Source organism: Sceloporus occidentalis, unplaced genomic scaffold (assembly GCF_023333645.1).
Source record: "Sceloporus occidentalis isolate IW3139 unplaced genomic scaffold, rSceOcc1.0.p SCAF_2, whole genome shotgun sequence".
Classification (NCBI taxonomy): Eukaryota; Metazoa; Chordata; class Lepidosauria; order Squamata; family Phrynosomatidae; genus Sceloporus; species Sceloporus occidentalis.
Genome location: NW_028316982.1, coordinates 101842049 through 101866495, shown reverse-complemented (window position 1 = coordinate 101866495; position 24447 = coordinate 101842049). Strand labels below are relative to the sequence as shown.

Genomic DNA, 24447 nt, shown 5'->3' with positions numbered 1-24447 from the left:
AGAAACCAGGACCCAATGGGATACATTGACTCAATCCCCTCAAAATTTACAATCCTCCTTTTGACTGCACCATCCTCCCATTTGTGCATCAAAAAAAAAAAAATCTCCAGGAGGCTGAGAAACCCTCTGGAACAGGTTTTTGGTGCTATGGAAGGCTGGGGAAGGCCACCAAATTCTACTTTTGGATACTGCAGTATTCCGTTGGCTCTCAGTCAGATGGTGCAAGTATATAGACATGTATCCAAATGTAGATGTCTTCTATCTGCATTGCATCACATGCAACTCTATGTGCATCCAGTTGTGTGATCCCATCTACATGCTCATGTTGTCAGTTATGCATAATTATCCATAACCAGAGCTAGTTTGGGTGATCAAAATGGTCTCGCTCAACAGTGGTAGCAATTTATGCAAGTATTTAGGGACCAGGAATGAAAACCAAATGGATTTCTTTGATACCAGGTAGTCTCTAATTCTAGACATTTATGTTAGTTCTACTTGAAAAACTGACTGTTCAATGCAAGTTAAAACTTGAAAAGTTGGAGCTAGTGGAGGTGGCTGTTGGAATAAAACACTTCCACGTTGATTTTCTTTCCTTGATCTAACTAAACACTTTCGATCCAGTGCATGTGATCCTATCTTATACCTACTCAGAAAGGTCACTCAGGCCCCATACAGACAGGCCAAAATAAAGCTGCTTCAGGTCACTTTGGAGGTATGCTGTTTAAATGATGCATGCTTCCTAAGAGTCCGGAAGCCATGCCAAAGCCATGCTCCAGTCCTAAGGACTGGGGCATGGCTTTGACGTGGTTCCTGGACTCCTAGGATCCATGCATCATTTAAACCTCCAAAATGACCCGAAGTAGCTTTATTTTGGCATGTCTATATGGGACCTGAATTCAATAAGACTTCCTTCCTGGTAAGTGTATATAGGATTGCCGACTGAGTGTTTTGATTCCGAATGTGTGAACTGTCCTAAATACACTTAAGTAAAATTCTAAGTAAACAGCTCCTTGTTCTCAGGTGTAAAACTCCTCTGAACAAGAAGACACGGATGGAAAGTTGGGGAGGGAGGATTGCTATTGCACTCTCACTCTGTTACCTTCCTGAGATGTTTGACTGATTTATGGTGGAAACAGAATGCTAGACTAGAAGAATCTTGTTAAGTTTCCTCAAGGCAATGCTTTATGAAATAATGGAGCCACTCACATGCAAAGTTCATAATGCAATCTTGGAACTATTAGTACAAACACATAAATCCAAGTTTTTAATATAATCTTTGGAGCGTTTTGGTTACTTGCATATTTAGGCTAGCTTCGAGTTTTTAACACTTAGATAACTAAAGAATAGCTTAGTTTTATCATTTGGAATTGGACAAGGAGTTGTGACTACGTGCATTTAGGTTTTCTGGTTTTTCTTTGTTTTTTCTTATAGTTACTATATTAAATAGTTTTGAAATTTGAGGTAGTAAGTATAAGGAACTGGTAGTAAATTTATAATTGTCTTTCTCCCTCAAATACATGGTTTCTAGCAAACATGCTAATGAGCACAGAATTCCATTTAGATAAAATTCTTCTTTTTTTCAGAGACACATCTCAACATTTTCTTCTAAGGAAAATGCCATTATTTCTAGTATGACTGCTGCAACTGAGCTGCATTTGTGTCTAACAGAAATCATATTTTCACCAAATATTTCACTCCTTGAAATGTATTTGCTGAATGTTCCTCAACAGAGGCAAAAACAATTTAGAAGTTTTCATTCAATATTTGTGATGTCCTGCCAGGACTGACTGAATTTCCCCCTGCATTTTCTTTCGTGTTGGTTCAGGCCATAGATTATTTTAGTATAGAAAAGTTCATTGTATTAGTTTGTGGGAGGAGCTGTTGGTTTCCCCTGCATTATTTCCAGGTTTCGTTTGCCCTTTCCCAGCATGCTCTGCTGTAGCTAGAGGTTTTTAGTGGGGGAGCAGTCTTTTGCTGAGAGCAAGCAGAGAGCTGTCTTTTGGTGGCAAGCAGGCCCAGACAGCTGGAAAGGGCATTTCTTACACCTCAGCCAAATTAGTTACCAACTCAGCCAAATTAGTTACCAACTCAGCCGAATTAGTTACCATCAGCAAGTGAATAGAAGAGTTCAGGAGCTGAAAGACCCTGCACCAGCTCCATTGAGTGAGGAGAGCAAACCATCAGACCCAGAAAGATGACAACCTGAAGATTGCTGCAACTGTAAAGTACCTTTTGTTAAGAGCTGGGGAGGAGAAAACTCTTTATTTTGTCCTTTAAATTAAATTTCCCCCCTTTTGAACTTTACATTCAGCTTCAGAGCCTTTTTTGGGTAGAAGAGTTTGATCTCACCAGGGTACCGGCGTTGCACACCCAAACCTGCCACCACCTTTAGTTGGGTGTGTCTTCATAACATTCATTTCCAAAATTTCGCACTTGTCACTCATGGAAAGATTCCTTTATACCTTATACTAAAACACTATACAAAAACAGTGAAACTAAATCCAGATTATTTTTTCAGATGTAAAAGCTTTTCCACCACTATAAAGGCTACATATTTTACCACCATCAACTCATATAAGTACATCACAAAGCAGAACTAGCAATTACTTTTCTTCCTCTTACCATTCTTTGGATTCAGGTATATTTGTCCCAAAATAACATTCTCCATGCAAAAGCATGTATCTGGCCTAATTCCTGTGGGTGAAATCACACGAAAATAACTCAGAGAACCTCTATCAGATATCAAGAGCAAACGATGCAGGTCTAAATAATGGTTTATGGAATTATTAACACAAGGTTTATGGAAGATAATCCATTCTATAAAAATTCTACAAATATAGGTATACACTCAGAGTTTCATGTGCATTGTGCCATAAATAAAATAAAATCCAAATTCATATAGAACTAAATCTACAGAAACCATTAAGTTTTGGTAAGACAAATCACTGCAAAAAGTAGGCAAAGGTAGTAAAACCTGGGAAAACAGAAACCTGTTTTACAAGATCTTTTTGTTGTATACTACCTGACTTCAGAGGGTCAACATTTCATTCTAGGCATTTAACTATACGACTTTTTTAAAAAATTTATGAATTTTAGAGTAACTAAGCTTTTGAAATGTTCATTTTGATGTTTAAAATACAGGTGTGTCATTAGATATTAGTACTGAAATACTTTCTGTAGGAGAATGATTTACAGAAGCACATTGCTGTTTTTGATTTTGTTGACTTTCAAGACAATTTGCTTCTTATCTCGTGGTATTTGATGTACAAATCTTTAAACAACTGTATCAAAGTGGTATATAATACCCATTGATGGGGCATTCTTTTACACATTCGGTTATGTAGACACCAGTTCATCTCTGACTTATATCTATATGTATATATGTTATTTTTTGCTAAAACTTTCTGTTTGTAACATGGCTGTTTCCAAAGAAACATAAATATTCTAGGCTAAGTTTAATAATATTTTTGAGAAAATAATTTTAATTATTTTTGCTAGAATTCTTAGTGCATTTCAGCTAGTTTCTCAGAAAACATGTTAGTAGCCTATAATTTGTTAAGTGTTGTTTTGTCTTCTACAGGCAAGCCAGTCTTTATCATACTATATAGTTAGAACCTAAATAATCCTTACATAATTATTTCAATAGCCTAATATATGGATAAGATGTGCCGTTTTACAATATCCTGCAGCCAGAATTTACTGCTTATGTAAACAAAGGTATTTCATACATCCCTTCAATGCTGATCAGAACATGGGAAGTTAAACTATACGTAGTTTAAACTAAACTCCCACAAAAAAAAATGGGGAGGGGGTGGTGGAAATAAGCAAGCAAGTGTAAAGGAAATTATGCCCAACTCAGAAGCAAAAACCAATGTTAAGTTTTTGTGTAAAAGTGCCCTAATTTAAGGATTAGAATTTCTTTTTACATAACTTTTCGCAAAAATTGTTAATATGTGTTCATAAACATTCACAAGCTTCCCATACTTTATCATTTACCATGGGACAAGAATAACGTTCAGTTCCAAGAAAACTACTAACGTCCACTGTTCTGAACATTTGTTCTATTGTTTCTATAATAAAACTATCATTGGATGATGAAATATGCATTTCTGCATGATTTTGGTTTGTTGTATATTATGTAAATATTTCCCTTTTTTTAAACTGGTAGAAGTTTACTTTTTGTTATTTCACCTGCCATTTTAAATGCAACTGATTTAAAAAAAATAAAGTGTGGATTCTTACAAAACGGTCTTCTATTTATAAAGACTCGTCTGAACAGCTTTTTTTGCTCTATTCTCCTTAGCTATTGACAACTATGCACACACACCTTCAAGTTACCTGTCCGCTTACGGTGACCTATGAATTTCGTATGGTTTTCTTAGGCAAGGAATAAATAGTCAGGGCTGGTTTTGCCAGTTCCTTCCTCTGAAATATAGCCAACAGCGCCTGGTATTCATTGGCAGTCTCCAATCCAAGTACTAACCAGGGCTAACCCTGCTTAGTTCCAAGATCAGACAGGATCTGGTGCCTTTATGGTATTTAGGCCAAATGGCATGTCACCCCCTTGAAATTCAACATACTCCAACTATTCCTAGTTTTCAATACATATTAAAAACATACTTATTCAGCGAGTCTTCTATAGTTATTCAAAATAACATCTATTTCTTGAGCAACATAAGGAACAGATGATAATCTGTGTACTGTAAATTTATGTATTGTTATATTTTATGTTTTACTGAAGAATACTGCTTTGGAATTTTTGGGTCCAAGTGGTATATAAATATTTGCGAATAAATAGTGCAATAAATAAATAAACACAGGTTCAAATCCAATGTTACAGGTTGAGTCTCCCTTATCCAAGATGCTTGGGACCTGAAGTGTTTTGGATTTCAGATTATTTTTACACCATTGTTTATTATTATTCCACAGGGTTTATCCCTTGTGTCAACTTGGCAGGATTTTTAAAATTCTAAAACAATTCAACCGTTGCTTCTAACCCCTTTCTCCATTTTTATTTCTAGCCTTGTTAGTCAATCCGCCATACTTTAGACGCTCACTAAACCTAACTTTAATTAACTTTTTGGGGAGGTGGTGGATTCTTCAGCCTCACAAGAATGACCATTCTCAGTAAGTGTCAGCCACTCATTCTTTGAAGACACAGGGGATATACCCAAGCCACCATCCCAGGGAGGGCCTAGTCATTATGCTCACTCACAACAGCCTAAAGGACTGTCCTACCACAGGCTGCTTTACTGTTTCTGAACTTGCCAACCTTGTACGGCCATACAAATGTTGATGGCTCAATTGAGGCTGTTGCTCTTCTTTTTTCCTGCACTTGTGAAGACTTGTCCTAATTTAGTGTGTGACTGTATGCAATGTTAAATATCAAAATGGGGGGGGGGGGTTTATAAGTGGGGTGGGATTTTTTGATAAACTGCCCCAATCCTGTCTTGCATACTTTTGTCCTGATTTTGTGGAAGAGAATGATGTCAACTCTAAACTTTAGAGATAAGAACATTAATCTTAACACTGTTGCAACTTTTGCAAGCCCTCTTGAACCCAGGGCTGGAGAAAAGGGGGGATATAGACAAATATTAAGCTACCGGTATTGGTTGCAAAGAAAGCATCGTTGAGTAATGCTTGGGATGTCTAGCACTACACAATTGTAAATGATTCCTCCAGTTACGTCAAGTAATGCCTCCAATCTGGAAATTAAAACAGCCTAGCCTGCTGTTTTGCAGCATTCTGGCAAATACATGTAACACACCTGGAAAGTCCCACTAGTGCCATTTTGATTTTGTCTGGTCAGGTAGTTAAAAGAAGAGCTTTAATAGTTTTTTGTGGGCTTTTTGGGCTATGTGGCCACGTTCTGGAAGAGTTTGTTCTGAACATTTCACTAGCATCTGTGGCTGACATCTTCAAAGATCTTTAATGTTTTTATACAGCCCTTCTTTCTTCTTCTTCTTCTTCTTTAAATCATGGTTGTGAAATGGTAACTAAAAATGTTCTAAGCTAGGGTCCCCAAGCCGTGTTCTGAGGAGCCCTTAGGGGACTTCCCAGGTGCTCTGTGGCCACTCCAGGAAAAAGAAATAAACACTGAATGGAATTAAAGAATAAGAATATATTTATATATATACTCCTAAACACCATTAACTTGTAAGACATTGGGTAGGCCTCTCAGGGGCTCCACCATAGAAATGAGGGCTCTGCGAGTCAAAAAGGTTGGGATTGGGAACCCCTCTCCTAAGCCTTCAGGAAGAGAGCATGCCAGACTGTGGATGATGGTTACATCTGCCCAGCAGCAGTTTGAAAGGAAAGGAAGGAAGGAAGGACAAAGACTCTCTCTCTCTCTCTCTCTCTATATATATATACAGTGGTACCCCGGGATACGAATGCGCCGCCTTACGAAATTCCCGGGTTACGAAAAAAAATTATTTAAAAAAACTGTTCCGCGTTACGAAAGTTTTTTCGGGTTACGAAAAAACTTTTGGTGCTTTTCGGCGCTATTTCGCACCAAATCGCGGCTTTTCCCCATTAGCGCCTATGGCAATTCGGCTTGCGAAAGCCTTCCGGGTTACGAAAAGGGCAGCGGAACGAATTAATTTCGTAACCCGGGGGACCACTGTATATATATTGTGTGTGTATTTTGTGCTGTGTGTGTGTGTGTATGTTTGTGTGTGTGTTACATGTAGACTTTTGTTGGTGGGTGTGTATATATATATACACTTTCTCTCCAGAAGCCAAGATGACAAGGCTGAGGCTGTCGTACTTTGGCCCCATCATGAGGAGGCAGATTCACTGGACAAAGCAATACTGCAAGGAAAGATGGAAGAAAATAGAAAGAGAGGAAGGTTGCATGCCAGATGGATGGGATCTATTAAGGAGGTCATAGGTGTGAATTTGCAGCACCTGAGCAGAGCAGTGGAGCATAGGGAGTCTTGGAGATGTATGTGTGTGTATATATATATGTGTGTGTGTGTACACTTTTATGTATGCAGTGTCTGGGTGTGTGCATACACGTGTATATGTGTACTTTTGTCTCTATATATATACACACACTAGTATACATGCACACTATATATATATGTAGTGTGTGTGCATGTATGCATGTATGTGTACTTTTGTGCATGTATACACACACAAATATGCATGCATACATGCACACCATTACTATATATATATATATATTTGCACACTATACATATATAGGTGTGTGTACAAAAGTACACACACAATTATGCATGGATACTTGTGTGTGTGTATATATATATATATATAAAAAACCACACACACAAAAGTATACACACACAAGTATGCATACATATATATAGTGTTCACGTATGCATGTATACTTGTGTGTATGTATACTTTTGTGTACATATATATATATACACACACAAAGTATGCATGTGGACACTATATGTGTGTGTGTGTGTGTGCGTGTATATAGTGTGGCTGTATACATGTATACTTGTGTGTCTGTGTGAGTAAATCTCTCTCTTCCTTTGCGGGGGAGCATCTCCTTCTTCTTCTCTTCCTTGCCACCTGGCCTCCGCTCGCTCCCTCCTTCTTCCCAGGCGTCTCAAGGGGAGCCTCCTGCTAGAGCTGGCCTTGGCGGCGGAGGGGCGCTCTCTCGCTCGCTCTCTCTCTCGGAGGACCGCGCCGCCGTGACTCCTCCTAGAGGTGGTTTGTGGTGGAGAAGGAGCCCCCCCTCCCTCCGCTGCCTACCACCGGCCTCCAGAGCTGCCGCCATTGAAACCATCATACAATAACCAGCGCCGAAAGGGGAAGGAAGAAAGGAGGAGGGCGCTGGCACTGCGGCGCTCGGGCAGGTGACCGGGAAACGGGGGCCTGGGAGTGGCGGGGGCGGCGGGAAGCACCCCAGCGGGGGTCTCCTCCGGGGAAGCGTTGGGCGGCGGCGGCGAAGGAGGCCTCTCCACGGAGACCAAGGGGGCGGCGGCCCCTTTGCGTAGCTATCAGCCCTTTGTTTTTACGGAGCGGGTGGGGCGGGAGGTGCGAGGCGTGCTTGTGCATAGACGTCGTCGTGGTGTCTGGTGTTTACTGGGGGGTGTGGCGGGCCAGGGCGAAGGAAGGCAGCCCCATCGGGGCGGATGGGGTGCGCCCTCCTTGCCAGCCTCGCAGAGGTCATGCGGACGCGGCTGAGAAGGGGGACCTTGCCGTGCCGCCGCTTTCTCCACGGTGGGGGTCCCGTCCTCCCTCCCTCCCTCCGTTTCCCTCCGCCGCGCCTCTCTCTCTCTCTCTCCTTCCCAAGGGGGAGTGAGAAGAACTGAGGCGAGGAGGAGGACGACGAAGAAGAGGAGGACGGAGGTCACTCCCTCAGCGCTTCCCTTTCCGGGGCGCCTTTGCAGCCGGGGAGCCGTTAACGGTCATCTCCTTTGCAGCCGGAAGGAGGGGGAGGGGCGCCTGCCTCCCTTATTTCCCCTCCCCCACTCCCCTCCTCAAGGCTTTCTCCAGAGCAATCGCGCGGGAAAAAGAAAGAAAGAAAGAAAGAAAGAAAGAGTCAGCGCGGCGGCGGAGGCGCGCGGAAGCGGTTTCCCATAATAACCCCCCTCTTGCGCATGCGTGCTTGAACGCGCGCGAACACCCCCCTCCCCCGTGTCTCTGCTTTCCTCCGCCTCTACCTTTCCCAATTGCCGCCCTAAAAACGCCCCTCCCCTTTCCTGAATGGAATGTTAGCCCCTGTTTAAAGCTCTCTCTCTCTCTCTCTCTTGCGCGCGCGCTTTTTTTCAACGGTCCGGCCTATGACCCTTCGTTAAAAGGGGAAGAGAGCTAGCCTCCTCCTCTTGGCCCTTGAGGGGGAGGGCTGTATTCTCCTCCTGCTTTACGTTAGGTTTTTAATGATTTGGCGGTTTGAATTTGAAAAGGAAGGAGGAGAAGAAGGAAAGAGAATGAATTGCTGCTGCGTTAAAAGCCCAGCCCCTTTTTAAAGGGGTAGAGTTTCCTATAGAAAGGCATGGCTATACAAAGCTATGTGTATATATCTATATATATGCGCTATGTGTGTGTATATGTAGGTGTGTGTGTGTGTGTGTGTGTGTATACACAAACACATATATATATATTAAAAGCACAGAGGTTTTTACCCCGGGACCCATTCCCCCTCACTTCCATGTACATGCAGACCTCACCACCCTCACACTCAATAAAAATTGTTTTTAGCATACATGCTTTCATTCCCGTGTACCTTTAGTGTATATGTATTTTCATTTGCACCTTGGTGTATATTCGTATCTGTAATACTATCTGTAATGTGTTATAAAGAAATAACTTGATTAGGATGGTTTTAAGTAAATTCAGTGACTCAACCATGTGTACATTTTACACAAAAAAGTTTGGATAGAAGAAGAGAAGGGTTGATCAAGGCTTCTAAGTCTTGAACCCAGCCCCCTTTGAGCAACTGACACCTTCTCCCCCGGGGGGGGGGGTCCCACCCCACTATGTGAGAGCACCACATTGTTGTTGTTGTTGTTGTGTGAGAACAATAAGCACCCCGTTGTTGTTTTGTGCCTTCAAGTCATTTCCGATTTATGGCAACTCAAAGACCATGACCATGGGGTTTTCTTGGCAAGATTTGCTATACAGGAGGTTTGCCATTGCCTCCCCCTGAAGTTGAGAGCGTGTGATTTACCCAAGATCACCCAGGAGATTTTGTGACCAAGCCAGGAATCAAACCCTGGTCTCCAGAGCCTTATTCCAACCGTCAAACCCCAATGCCACTCTGGCACCACTACCACCATTTTCCCCCATCGAGAACATTGAGGGCTGAGAAGCGGACAGACTCACAAACACACACAATGATGCGTGAAGTTGTGTGAGACAACTTGTAGCACGCATCGACTTTGTTTGCTTGGTTTTGATATCTTGGGTTCTTACATTGTATTCATTAGTGAACTAATTGTTATGCACCTTATTTTAGATGGGTTATCATCTCCCAGTGCCTTAGTTATAATTTGCTGGGTTTTATCATATTAGTGGTCACAGAGGGCTGTCGGTTGTCAGGGACAAGGGCAAGTGAGAGGACTTAAATTAATAAATTATAGATTACTTCAGGTATCAAGTGCCAGAGGGTCCAATGGAGAGAGCGAAGCAACCACATAAGAATTGGTTTTTGACGAAGAAGCTGTGTTAGTCTCTTGCGGCATAAAAAGAGAGGAGGAGGAGGGGGAAAGGAATGTAAAGCAGCTTTTTGAACCCAAGGAAACAGACTTTTGGTAAAGCAATTTATTGCTTTCACACATCAACACTAACTGATCACTGCAAAGATCTGAAAGACATGTACCTGTATCACATACTGCAGCCCTTTGGAAACGCAGGACAAAGGATCATGATATGCATCCGGGATCTTATTACATTCCAACTGTAACTGTAAACATGTTTTTGTTATCAGTCTGTACTACATCCAAAGAAGTGGTTTTATATCCATAAAAGCTCTTACAATTTTTTCTAAGAAAAAATAGTCTTAAAGGTGCTGCTACGTTGCTTTCCTCCCTCTGTTACAATTTTTTAATGCACATAATCGATGCGGTTGTCCTTTGTACAGCTTACCAATTAGTTTGGCCTAGCCTTAGTTAGGTCTGCTAGTTAGGCTTAGACTGTACTGTGGTGTTAAGACAGCCTGAGCTGTGTACTCTTGTTCTAAGGTGGAAGATCACCATTGCATGCCAGGTGAGTCCCTGCACATGCAAAGAAAAATAGGATAGTAGTTGACAATAAGGCAGCTAGATCTTTTTCTTCCTGACATCTAGCTTTCTATGGGAATAGATTAGGATTTTGTATGGGGAAACATTCAATGTGAGTCCTAGGCTGCAGTTGAAAACTACATCCCAAGCACACTTACCACAGCTCTGTTCAGAAGTACTTTCTATGTGTTCAGGAAATTTGTGAAATGGCTAGGAACCCCCACCCACATGCCTCATCATCACCAGTTATTGCCCATTCAGCAGAAATGTGTTACAGTGATACGATAGACTTGTGGGCAATTGGCTATTTGTATTTTATCAGGTATATGTTACCCAAGTAAATCTCCATAGCCAGATCACAGTTCTAAAATCCACGTATCCCCAATCCAGGAACAGATTCATATGTGGAGGGATGCTAGTCAAAGCCAAGGAGAAGAATCAGGCTTTTTTTTTAAATAGCATATGGGTTTTTAAAGTCTCTGGATCGTCTGCTTTTATGGTATAAGATGAAAAGAAGTATGGAGCTTTTATAGTCCCAGTAGCTGCCTCTTGTAGCCTCTGTTATAACAGCTCTATCAGCCCATTTCTGGGCAGAGTCCAAAATGCTATGACCTATACATTTCTATATAGTTCAGATCCAGGCTATCTGAAGGGCCATACCTCCCCAAGTGAGCTTGCCTGGGTGTTAAGATCTGCAAGAAGTATTGTTTTCAGTCTTGTCACCTTCAGAAATATGTTTGGTTGTAAATATGGGAGAGGAAATTCCAGTGGTCACTCCTAGATCATGTCCTTCCCAGGGAGATTAGGCCAGCTTACTCCTTTTCCTTCCACCAACAAGCAAAGATGTTTTCATTCAGACAGATGTTATTTATTAACTGGGTCTAAATAGATGTGCTGGACTTCTAAGCTGGAATCCTGTTAGTGACAGCACACATGAATGTCCATTCTTTGAAACATTATGCAGAAAGTATGCAATACCTCTTCGCATAATGCACAATCAGTACTTCTTTGTATAATATTCACAGGGACACCCCATCAGCTTCCAGTTGTCAGGGCAGACTGCTATGGCTAGTTGTTGGGAAGGTATGGTTGTGGTATACTCAGGCAGCACTCAACTGCAGTTCTGCTAAAGAGAGAAAAGAGCTGACATTACCTTCTCAGATGTCCAAAGACTTGATAGAGGGCAAGAAGTATAGCACATGGCAGATGCTGGGAATAGTGGGAGGAGTGTGGAACTCCTCATATGAATATAGTATCCTTGCCGTAATGTTTGAACATATTTATTAAGGTGTAGTGGATTCTCCTTCCTTGGAGGTCTTTAAGCAGAGGCTAGATGGCCATCTGTCGGAGATGCTTTGATTTGGATTTCCTGCATGGCAGGGGGTTGGACTGAATGGCCCTTGTGGTCTCTTCCAACTCTATGATTCTATGATGTTTTTAATGGCTGTTTCACATTAATGTATAACTTTACTTATAATTTAGGTTGTTTATTAGTCACTTCAATATGTTTCAAACCACCTGTTGTCCCAGCCTTGAAAGAAAATTGGGCTACAAGATATGCAGACAGATAAATAGCTATGTAGTAGACACAGTTTTAGCAAGTGCGGTTTTACATGCCTCTTCATGCCAAAGATGTACCTGCAGAAAAGAGGAGTTTTGTGCTTTTGAACAACCTCAGAAATAAGAGATTCTGTTCAGGGATTATGATTGATTGTTAGAACAGAAAGGGATTAATACAGTGATTTATGAACTAATTTACCAGTGACATATTTTAATTCCTAATTTTTACTGCATTCAGAAGGCCTGTTACATTCCATGCTCAACACCGGTCACTGTTTTCACTCTCTAGGTTTTGCTTTGGGACAAATAAATAAGGATCATCTGCAAGAAGATTGAAAAACACAAGACGACAACATGTCGGCCAGAGGTGGAAAGAAAAAAATGTCCAAAATGTCACGCTCCAGCAGAGCAGGCGTTATTTTTCCAGTGGGAAGAATGATGCGATACTTGAAGAAAGGAACGTACAAATATCGGATAGGAGTGGGTGCTCCTGTCTATATGGCGGCTGTCATAGAATATCTAGCAGGTAAGAACATGTCGCAGATAAAAATGGTGGGTGGTACGGCTAGCATGCGCAGCATATCTGATAGCCAAGCTTTACACTGATAACAAATAGACTTAAATCATCTGCTGGTCCAGTATTGCTGAATTCAAATTTTCAGCATAGAAGTAGGAATAGTGCCGATAATCTAATCTGTTCTGCTTTGTCCTAGATGTGTGTGTGTGTGTGTGTGTTTGTTCTTGCTAAGCCTGAATGGGTGCTATTTATCACAGAATTATACAGCTGGAAGGGTCATCAAATCCAATCTCCCAGTCAACTCCAGAAAGACAGGTTATAAGTCCTCAAATAAAAGTGATGATGTTGCTAGGTTGTACAAGTGATCAAATCCGGATTTTTCCATCTGAAGGTGGGATTTTTCATTTTGGGCTATGAAGAACTGAAAGGAGTTAAACATGTAAAAACATTTTTTTAAAAAAAAGTACAGCCCAAACGTGAGCTAAATTCGTAATTTTTACACATAATGAAGTATAGAAGCAAACAAAGGGTTTTCATGCCATCCCCCATAGTGTATACATTTGTTAATGGGAACCAAATCATACACTAAAAGTAAGCATTTGTACGCTCCACCTGCACGATCATTCTATTTTTTCCACAGTGATAATGTAATGGGACATATTCATATGGATACTTATGCTCTGGTTTCCATGAAATATATGCCTTGGGGTGAATGTGCTTAAGGAACCCATAGCCTATTGCGTGTGTAACCTATTTTTCTGGACTCACAGAAGCAAGATAGATATTCAAACTGTGGAAAAAACTGCTATGTTGTTGTGTGCCTTCAATTCATGTCCAGCTTATGGCTACCCTAAGGCAACCTCTGCAATTAATACCTTTTAACTAAGAAAACTTACCTGGCCACTTGCTGATAGCTTTTAGAAAGTTTGCTAAAGTTTAGAGGGTGTTTTGGGGAATTGCCTGGTCAGCCTGTTTCTGTTTGCTTGGTTTATTTCTATTGGTTGCTGCTATAGAATTGTTGTTATTGTATTGTTTTAAATTAAGAATGCTTTTCGTGTTGTTAATTTTTGTTTTTAATAATATTTTCAAGATGTATTGAGAGCCAGCGGGATTAGACATTAATTTGAAAAACAGAAAATAAGTACAGGAAGACATCTGTTAATTAAGACTTCAATAAATGAGCATAGCCAATATAATCAATAAAACTTGTAATGCAACCCTATCCATACCTGTTAGAAGCAAGTACTATTGAGTGTAGCAGAGCGTAGGCCCAAAACGTACAGCCAAATAAAGTGGCTTCTGGACATATTAGGGGCATGGAGTTTACATAAAGCATGACCCCAAAGCAGTGGGGGCCTTCAGTGAACTGACACACTTTGTGAAACCATTATTTAGACATCAAAACAGTTCAGTTACTAGATTTGTATATTTTGGGTGTTCATTGCAGTAGTAACAGTTTGGGTCTAAGGCAGCTGATCTGGGTCCTAAAAGCCAGACCAAAAAGAAACAGAGATAAAGTGGCTCTTGGCAGAGGGTGGCTTGGAACTGCAGTGACAGCATGCTTTGGAAGCAGGCTATGCAATCGCCATGGTCACAGTTCAATCATGGCTGGAGCGACCAGAGGCTGCTCTTTATTGGGCATCTCTTGCAGGTATTTGTGCCTGGGATTGCAGTTCATCCCAACCGTGCTACAAGAGTATCTTCACTGAAAGCATAAATAATCCTCTGATGTTACTGGTCAAATTTGGGGGCAGATCAGACAATTGATAACGGAGATTTCGTACTGAAATTGTTTGTTATATTTCTTATAACTGAGGTGTATCCCAATGTATTTGTAGCAGAAATATTGGAATTAGCTGGTAATGCTGCAAGGGACAACAAAAAAGGAAGAATTGCCCCAAGACACATCCTTCTTGCAGTTGCCAATGATGAGGAGTTAAATCAGGTATGCTTTCCTAGTGACTGCTGAAGTTGTCTTTGTTGGGGTTTCTGCTTTCTTCTGTTATTCAGCAAAGGGATGCTTGTTGTGGTAACCAAAGGGGGTTGTTCAAAGAAACTACAAATAAAATGTTGCAGTTCCTAAGTTCAGAGAAGACTTGTAAATCATTTTATGTTTTTTGTTCTTGTTCCCCTAAATTTGCCAAACATGCTATTGCTTGCAAGTAGCCCTTGCTCATTGTAGGTTGTTTTCCACTTAATAAGGGCATTCAGAAAATGTTTGGGTTTCCTGGGGAGGGAAATTGAGCAGATAATTTCTGAGCATTGTGACACTTGGTACAGATATGTAAAAAAAACTATCAATCTGCCCTACATGCCTTGCAATCAGTTCTTTGAATTTAAATAGTACATTTTCATTAACCAATATCCAGTTGTGAGACACAGTGCATTTTCCCCATCACCACAAATCTAGGGTGGGTAGTATTGCCAGCTATACTAATAGTATGTTACTAACTGCACTCAGATAATCTGACCTATACCCATTTACCTGGGAGTAAGCTCCATTGATCTCAGTGGGAACAACTTCTAAATAGATGCTTCTTTGTCATGTCAAGTGTCTTCCCCCATTACTTTGAAGAGTGTTACAGTTATAAGTTTTGTAGTATATGGAAAAATAAGGAAAAAAAAACTTCATTTAAAAAAAATTGATCCCATTCCTATTCCCATTCATCCTGCAAAGTGTTTCAGACAACACATACAGGGTTCTCTTTTGTATGGCAAATTGTTTGTAAAGGCAACAAATACATTCAGTTAAACTGAATGAAGAATCTCAAGAGAACTTATATTCATATACTATCTATCTCTATATGCTCCCTTTTTCTGCAGTTGCTAAAAGGAGTGACCATTGCAAGTGGAGGAGTTCTGCCCAGAATTCACCCAGAGCTTCTTGCCAAAAAACGAGGCACCAAGAGCAAATCTGATACTATCCTTTCACCTTCCCCAGAGAAGAGAGGGAGAAAATCTTTGGGGACCAAGAAGACTGGAAAGAAAGCAAAGGCTTCCAAAGCCCGGACTCCCAAAAAGGTAAGCAGGACTTGCACTATGCTGTTCTGCCTGTCAGGAAAGCAAAGAGTTCTTCTTGGGATGGGTCTCACCTTTTCCTGATGATCACCTTTCTTTGTGGTCAGGTTAATTGCAGATATTAATGGATAGTGGCAAACTTCTATTTTCATTGTTGTATTTTAATTGTTTTTAAACTGTATTGTGTTTGTGCTTTTTAATAGCATAAACTATTTCATTGTTTTTTAATCTTCTTATTTTTCTTACTGCTTTTAGCTATGTTGTGAGCCTCTTTGGATATTGCAAGAAAGGCAGGATATAGATTAAACACACAAATAATGACAGGTTATCATGGTCCAAGAAAGTCAGTAGCTGGCACACCACTAGCCATAAGTAATATTTGCCATTGAGATTATTTTGAGCCTCCAGTGGTAACTTTGAATCAAAGGGTACTTGAAAATATCATTGCTCTCTCAGAGGACTGCTATTACATCTAGAACAGGCTGTCTGAAACCTCCTGCTCTCAGAATCATCTTATCAGGATTTCATTTCTGTTTTTTGTTGTTCATCCATCCTACCACTGACTTCAGCACTTCACAATGTTAGCCTTATTCAGATGGAATGAAATGGCATCATCAGCACACAAGTGACATCACATACTCCAAATCATCTGATGACACCCATTAGCAATTAATTATAGATATTAAATAATTTGTGAAAGGAACCTTGCAGAAAGTCACACCCCATAGCAGGTTATTACATATATTAAATAACTTGTGAAAGGAACCTTGTTGAATGTTGCACACAACACCCTTGATTGATTGATTGATTGAGTGTATTTATATCTGACCTTTCTCTCAGAATGGGATCTAAGGCAGCTTCTAGAAGTGGAAAACAAGATTAAATTAAAATCACATTTTACAAAAGTAAAAAAATAATTACATAACAATATATTTAAACTATGATTAAAACAAAACACATTTAAAACATTATTACCATTAACAGACAAAAAATAAAATAAAAACACGGCACACCACTTCATCCATACTACTGTTATATAATTTATAGTGCAAAGGCCTGTCCAAATAAAAAGGTCTTTGCCTGTTGCTGGAAAGAGAGCAGGGAGGGTTTTCTGCAGCCACAGGTCCTCTTTTCTCGTCTTCATCCAACATGCTTGTGAAGATGGTGGGATGGAGAGAAAGGCCTCCTCTCTGGACATTAAATCTGTCACTGGCTTGTATAAGAAGATATCCTCTCTCAGATAGTCTGGATCTAAGGTATATAGTGCTTTAAAGGTCAAAACCAGCACTTTCGAACTGTGTCCAGAAACAAACTGGCAGGCAGTGACATTTCAACACATGATCCCTGTAATCAGTACCAGCCAGCAGCCTGGCTGTAGCATTTTGAACCTACTACAGTTTCAAAACAGTTTCTGAACAGTTTTCAAAAGCAACCCCACATAGAGTATTACATTAATCCAAACAGGATGTAATGTAACAGAATAGCTCAGAATATTGCCCCCTTCATGTGTTTGCAGAAAATTCTCATTTATAAAAAATGGGGTCACCCATGAGTTTATTATGGTCAAGTATCATTTGTGTGAAGCCTCTAAAGAACCTGTTGTGTGTATGTATATTTGATCATCTGAAATACTGCTGTTAGCTTCCCACCCTGAACGTTCCTGTTCATTTCCAACAGAACAAACAGAAGGAGAATGAAAAAGAAGGAGCATCAAATTCATCAGCTGATGATGGACCTGGAGATGGGTTCACTGTACTCTCCTCAAAGAGCCTTGTTCCAGGACAGAAGGTAGTGATTCAGAGAACAAAAGAAGGGTCAGAATTACTCCACACAATGTCCAGACTTGCAGTGTTTTAGTGAGAAATTCATCAAAAGTCAGGAACTCTTATTTTACCTAAATAAGTTATTTAAAATAATAGTAGTGTTGTTTTTTTAGAATTGATTTCATCAGAAAATTGCCTCTGCAGATAACAACTTGAGAGTGATGTATTTTACCTTATACATTTCTTAACTGATTAGATTTCAGCTTTCTCTTCAACTTTTCTTTTATGACACTGAAGGTTGAAGTCCAATGCCATGTTTGTGCCATAATTTGGGTTATTGCTATTAAACTTCTTAATACACTTAACCTAATAGACCTACACAGTAGCTGTTAATTATTTGGTAGCACCACTCCTTACCTTCATTCTCAAGTAAAGCATGTCCAAATTATAACCTGGTGTGCAAGCCCCCCCTAAAAAAAATAGGGTTACCCATGTTGTGCAGTGACTTGTGACCTTGAAAATGGTTTCCGTGGTCATTCTTGAGGGTAGAATCCATCCATATCTTGCTAACTCTGTATAGTTGATCTGATATTGGTGACTTCTTTAAAGTGCCAACACTGGTATTTTCTAAAATACTTTCTGTATGTTGGCTGACTATAAAGGATACTGGAATGATGAATGAGACAGGATTCATAAGAGGAAAAGAGACCACATGGTCATCATATTTATAAAGTGTGTCTGAAAAGTGAGCTTCCTGTATTCTTAATTTGAAGGTGAGTTCCTAGCAACCTGATAGCAACTTGACAACTGTAAAAAGCAGTAAGCTTTGTCTGCTTTAGTAGTTTGGTCTGAAGGTGTTTTTACACTGTTCATTCTCCCTGTACTCAATGCAATTTCCTTGTACTCTACCTCCAGAGTACAGGGAGATTGCACTGGAACAAACATCTTACACTTTGTTTATGTGCTTATGGGAAAGGGTTCATGGGACAAGAGATAACTGACAAGAGATTGGAAAGTTGCTTATTAAAAGGAATTTGTTACATTACTCATTATGAAGCCCATAAAAATAGCATGTTACTATCTAAAAATGGAGAGCCAGCGTAGTGTAGTGGTTTGAGCACTGGACTATGACTCTGGAGATCCAGTTTCAGTTCCTCATTCAGCCCACTAGATGACACTGGCAAGTCACATTCTCAACCACCTAACAATAATTCTAAAAATGAGAGAGAGAGAGAGAGAAAGAAGAAAAATATAGTAACTTATTATTTGGCCTTTTTAGTTTTCTAGCTTTCTAGTTCCTTGCATGAGGACTATCCAAAATGGCACTTTAAAATAAAGAGTGTCCTCCCAAAGTATCAAGCAAATTTTATTCCTTACATAGAAAAATAAAGGTAAAGGTTTTCCCTTGACCAGATTCCCTAGTCCTATCTGACTGTAGGAGGTGGTGCTCATCTGCGTTATTAAGCCAAAGAGCCATCTTTGTCAATGACATCTCTGTGATCATGTGACCAGCATGTTTTTACATTATTTTGTAAAAGAGATGGCTGTGGCCATAATACCCTTGGTTACAGATAATGTCATTTATTTCCAATGTGTTACCTGTGAACTTTGTTGACATCTCAGCTTGCAGAATTGTTTGGAAAAAGACTGGAAATTAAAGATATCAGAATCATATTGTATTTATATAAATCTCTGTTCAGGCATTTTTCAGATGCAGTATATCATTTTGATTGCTTCATGTCAGAGTATATTGTAACGGAAGAAAAGGGTACAGAAAGTTATTTGGAATTAGACCACCATCCCTGAAAGGAAAGGTTAAAGTTTTTGTTTCTTTTTAGTTTGAGGGGGGAAAGGACAACACGGGGTTTTTGAGTAGGAAAAAAGATAATTTATGTTAGGTGAGATTACCTGAGATTTATTTGTTTTTTAATAAGGGTGATCAACTGTGCAGAGGTGGTGGCTATTTTTCCATCCTGCACCTGTCTGGTGCTCTGCACTGGCACGCTTTAGTCTGCCAAAATGATGCTACATCACTTTTGGTTGCCATTTTCAGCCAATTTTAAAAATTTCTTTTGTATTTAGGCAAGGTTTGTGGTGCTTTGGAGGTCAGAGGAAGCAAATTACTGTGGTTTAGGCAAATATGGGGTGGTGTGAGGGCAAAAAAAAGCACTCCAAAATCAGCCTGAACTTTTTTTAATTAAAAAAAGGAAAGAAAAAAAATTGAGGTTGGGGGGCTTCTGGAGCTGCACTTAGGTGTCCAAGGGCCACATGTGGGCCATACTTTGTCTACCTCCAGAGTGCAGGGAGAAACTTTTTCTTCTCTAACCGTGTTTTATTTGAAACACTTTTCACCCCACTTCACACTGTAATTACACAGAGCAACCAACAGATTTAGTAGTCTAGAAATCACATAATGAAACTGAAAGGCAATAGCTTCAGAATAGAAAAGGGGAGGCATTATTTCACACAGTGCATAATTACCATAAGGAATTCCCTGCCAGAGAATATGGCTCCAGAGACTAAGATGGTTTTGAAAATGTTTAACCTTAATAAAATTATGAATCTTTTTAAAAGACAAATTAATTGAGAATAGGCCTATCAGAGGCAAGAGTCATGATAGCTAAACACAGTATCAATTTTCATACAAGATTCTCAGGATATACATTGAGGGAATACTTTTTCACGCACTGGGTTGTAGTTTTCTTGTAGCTCTCTGCCTGGCCTCTGAATCAAAAATGCTGGATTATGTATCATTTCATCTATTCCATCTCATTTTATGTATTTTCTTCTTCCCCTGCTGCATTGGCAACTTGCAGCTCTCTCTGACACAGAGTGACATCAGCCATATTGGTTCTATGAAAGTAGAAGGCATTGTGCATCCAACTACTGGTGAAATAGACCTCAAGGAGGAAGTAGGTAAGACTTTCTTTTAGGAAGTGGGGATACTTGCCCATCTGAATAACTTGATTTCCTAAGAGATCTATTGATATTAGTCTTCAAGTCTTCGAGAAGAAATAAAATCTGAATAGTTGTGGAAAGCTCCATATGCCATGTTACATGGTGGTAATTTATGTAGATTTCCCAATTTCCCTCTATTTCAGACCAGTCTGCTATCTTGTGCATCCCATTAAGCTATCAAAGGCTGCATCCACACTGTAGAAATAATCCAGTTTGACACCTCTTTAAGTGTCATGAGTAAATGCAATGGAATTCTGGGATTTGTTATTTTTTGTGACATCAGAGCTCTCTGAAAGAGAAAGCTAAATATCTCACAAAATTATGAACCCTAGAATCCCATAGGATTCTGCTAAAGCCATCCACTGGAGTCTTATCTGACCATCTTCTAATTGATAAACCCTTAGCTAATTTCCATGCCCTTGATAACTCAAGCAACACCTAGCATAGAAATTAATTGCTTATATGGTAAATCTGTATTGTTTGTATCAAAGATTGACAGAATTAAGGGAGTTTCTCAAAAAACTGTTTTTTGCATTGTCGTTTGGCTTATGCAGGAAAGCCCCTCATTCTAAAATTGGAGAACCCTGGGACAATGAATCGATGTATATTCTAGAGACTTTTTTCCCCCACAACCCCTCCAGCATCTGTCAGACAAAGCATAATTAATACCATACAATCTAAGATGTGCTCCTTTTAAGGGGGCTTGTCCTATAGAACAGCTCTTGGAGTGTAAAGAGTCCCACTGTCTCCAACCTGTAAATTGCTGATGTTGACTATGGTGTCTAAAGTTCAAGAAAGTTCAGTGTCCAAGAAACAACCATAGGCGATAGTAAAGGGGCCAACAGAGCTGGTTCTTGTGACACTACATTGTCTTTAAAAATTAGTATTTTTAAGTGAAAGCTCCACCCAGCCTTGTAATAAAGACATATCTTGCTTTTACATATTTTTTTTCAGGCAAAGCACTGGAAAAGGCTGGAGGTAAAGAGTTCTTAGAAACAGTAAAGGAACTCCGTAAATCACAAGGACCTCTGGAAGTCACAGAAGGTAACTTTTGATTGCTGTAGTTTTATTAATCATTTTATGTTGTGAGCTGCTTCTGGTCCCCAGTATTGAGAGCAAAGCAGGAATACAAAACATAAATTGTTACATGCTATAATTTGCTTTAGTGTATTTGAAACCCCTCTGCCCCCAGACCTACTGCTGAGAAGACATATAATATTGCATAATATAAATAAATTCCACATACTGCTTGAATGTCTGTGACTACTACAGTGTGATAGGAAAAATATGTGTCATAAGGAAAGGTTTTTTTGTTTGAAAAACACAAAAACAACTCGACTTATATAATTTCACTTACATGACAAGTGTGGGCCACTCTTTAGCAGGTCATAAGAAATCACTTTTACTTTTAACTTTGAAGCTAAAGAGTTGGGCAAGGATCATCCTAGCAGTTCTGTGGCATTCCTACCACCTTCAAAATAAGAGAAGACTTTAACCAAAGCAGCAAGCTGCCCTTCTAAAGCCTGAAAACCCAGTGGAGTGAAGGGCTTGCTTTGGCACAACTGCTTTTAAAGGTCCCCTGAGCATCTTCGAGTAGGAGCATCCCAACTGGTTTGCTTCCCATCTAGCAGGAAGAGGGAAGGAGATGAGCCTTTTGTCACAGCCAGGAAAAGCAAAAAAGGTAAACCTCTGCTCAAGACAATAGAGTCTCATTTTCTTGTCCTTTTCTCCTTTTTTCCCCTTCAGCTGCTCTCAGTCAGTCCACTGGCCTAGCAGCAAAATTCGTCATTCATTGTCACATCCCACAGTGGGGTTCAGACAAGTGTGAAGAACAACTGGAGGAGACTATAAAGAACTGTTTAACTGCTGCCGAAGACAAAAAATTGAAATCTGTGGCTTTCCCACCTTTCCCAAGTGGCAGGTATTCATTTTTTCCCATTCAATCCTTCCATTTAAGTTGTCAATAAAGCTTAAATTATAACGGTATTGATCTATTTTTGACCCATCCAACAATAGTCATTTGTAAAGCTGCCTGCATGTTATTTTTTCCCTGTCAGAGCTCCTGCACCTCTTACAGCTCTGGTGGGTGAAACTTTTTTAATGGTTAAACTGTTTTTTGAATTATCTGAGCTTTCTATTTCATTCAGCTATTAAAATTATAGTAAGAGGTTTGCATAGGCATTTTCTGAACTGTATGGGGATTTTAGTATTCTAGGTGAAATGTTAAGGTACTTCTTAACATTTTATTGTCCATTCAGTTACAAACTACAGTGGAGCCTCGGGTTACGAAAATAATCCGTTCCGCGGCCGCTTTCGTAACCCGAACGGCTTTCGCAAGCCGAATCCCCATAGCCGCTAATGGGGAAAAGCCGCGATTTGGTGTAAAATCGCGGCGAAAAGCACCAAAAGTTTTTTCGGGACCCGAAAAAACGTTCGTAACCCGGATCAATAATTTCCAATTGGATTTTTTCGGGTCCCGAAAAATTCGTAACCCGGGTATTTCGTATCCCGAGGTTCCACTGTAAATGCGTTTAGCATCACAAAAACAAAGCATTTAACTCAGGACTTTTTATGCCAAAATTTTACTTTCATACTTTAATACTGATCTCTTTCCCTTCTGTCTAGAAATTGCTTTCCAAAACAGACTGCAGCCCAGGTGACTCTCAAAGCCATTTCTTCTCATTTTGATGACTCCAGCCCTTCCTCCTTGAAGAACATATACTTCCTGCTTTTTGACAGTGAGAGCATTGGCATCTATGTGCAAGAGATGGCAAAGCTAGATGCAAAGTAGCAACAAAAGCCAAATGAAATTTTATTTTTCAACATGAATATGAGTAGGAATGAGAATTAGAATTGGGTTTTATTTTTAAAATATTGTGAGGACGGAGTATGTGAGTAGCTTTGAAGTTCTGTGATGGGTGGAGGGCTTTTGTTATGGAAAAACAATGGGGAAATTGTTTGGGAGAGTTTGATCTGCAATTATACCATGCTTTAGATACCCCCTACCATTTTGTATGATCCCAAGAGGTTATGTTGCCAGCTCTCTACATTTTAATATGTCTCAAGTTATTTTAGTTTAGACCTTTGTAAAGATTAATCTTTAGAGTAGCAAACAATTCAATACAAACAGTGGTTGAGAAAAAAATGTGAATTGTTTGCTTCCCTCCCCTGTAGTTAGAAAACCTTATGTTGTGTCTACATTCCATGTTGGAGAAAGTAATTTCAAAGCAAACTCACTTGGTGCTTTACTGTTTTACCCCCAGAATGATCTGTAATTGCTGAAAATATTTCATCTTTTGTTTTTATAAAAAAAATGGCATAATGCTTTTTTAAAACTTTAAGCTTGAGCTTGTTTTCACTTCTGATATTAAAATGGGAAAGCAACTTCAGATGTAAGTTTAAAGGCAGAGGGATCTTTTGGAAGTGCAAGATGGTTCTGTCTTAGCAATGTAAGCCTTTGGTGCCTGCCACTGGGAGATATCTGCATTCACAGAATTAAGTTTTGCAACTCAAAAACTGTATGTACTAGACCAGAGAATTGTACATTATTTTTTTAAAAAGAAAGAGGATGATTAAGGGTGTACCAAAAACACCTGAGCATTGTTGTTGCAGCATATTTGTGCAGTGTGTTTGACATATTTTTTTCCAAAAGAAAAAAAAATAGCTGAGTGGTTTAAGCATATGCATAAAAGTAATTCTCTTTCACAGCATGCTCTGTGAAGTTTTTTTTAAAGTAAAATTTAGTTCTTTATATTGGGGTTAGGTAACCAGAAGATTATAGAGTGTGTGCTTTTGTTTTTGCTTTTGTTTTTTGTTATTCCACCTTGCTCCTGATACAGGGACTCGGGGTGACTAGTAGCAACTTTAAGTCAAAGAAATTAAAAACAATACAAAAACATTTTTAAAACAATTGATTTATAAAGTTAAAAAC

The 24447-nt window shown here is 39.6% G+C and overlaps 1 protein-coding gene across 7 annotated transcripts; it reads left to right on the top strand.

Annotated features, from left to right (window-relative positions):
- The first annotated feature begins 7596 nt into the window (after positions 1 to 7596).
- Positions 7597 to 24429, top strand: MACROH2A2 (macroH2A.2 histone). Of its 7 annotated transcripts, none has more exons than XM_089510455.1 (9): positions 7597 to 7828; positions 12550 to 12786; positions 14616 to 14722; positions 15601 to 15798; positions 17473 to 17583; positions 20375 to 20474; positions 21471 to 21560; positions 22263 to 22437; positions 23142 to 24429. In XM_089510455.1, exons 2-9 carry the CDS (start codon positions 12615 to 12617, stop codon positions 23305 to 23307), a joined length of 1119 nt encoding a protein of 372 aa, XP_089366581.1. In that variant the 5' UTR covers positions 7597 to 7828; positions 12550 to 12614; the 3' UTR covers positions 23308 to 24429. The 7 variants fall into 7 exon arrangements, with proteins under 7 accessions (XP_089366581.1, XP_089366580.1, XP_089366586.1 ...); XM_089510454.1 differs by having other exon boundaries at positions 7597 to 7832; XM_089510460.1 differs by lacking the exon at positions 7597 to 7828 and adding an exon at positions 7933 to 7969.
- Positions 24430 to 24447: the final 18 nt, after the last annotated feature.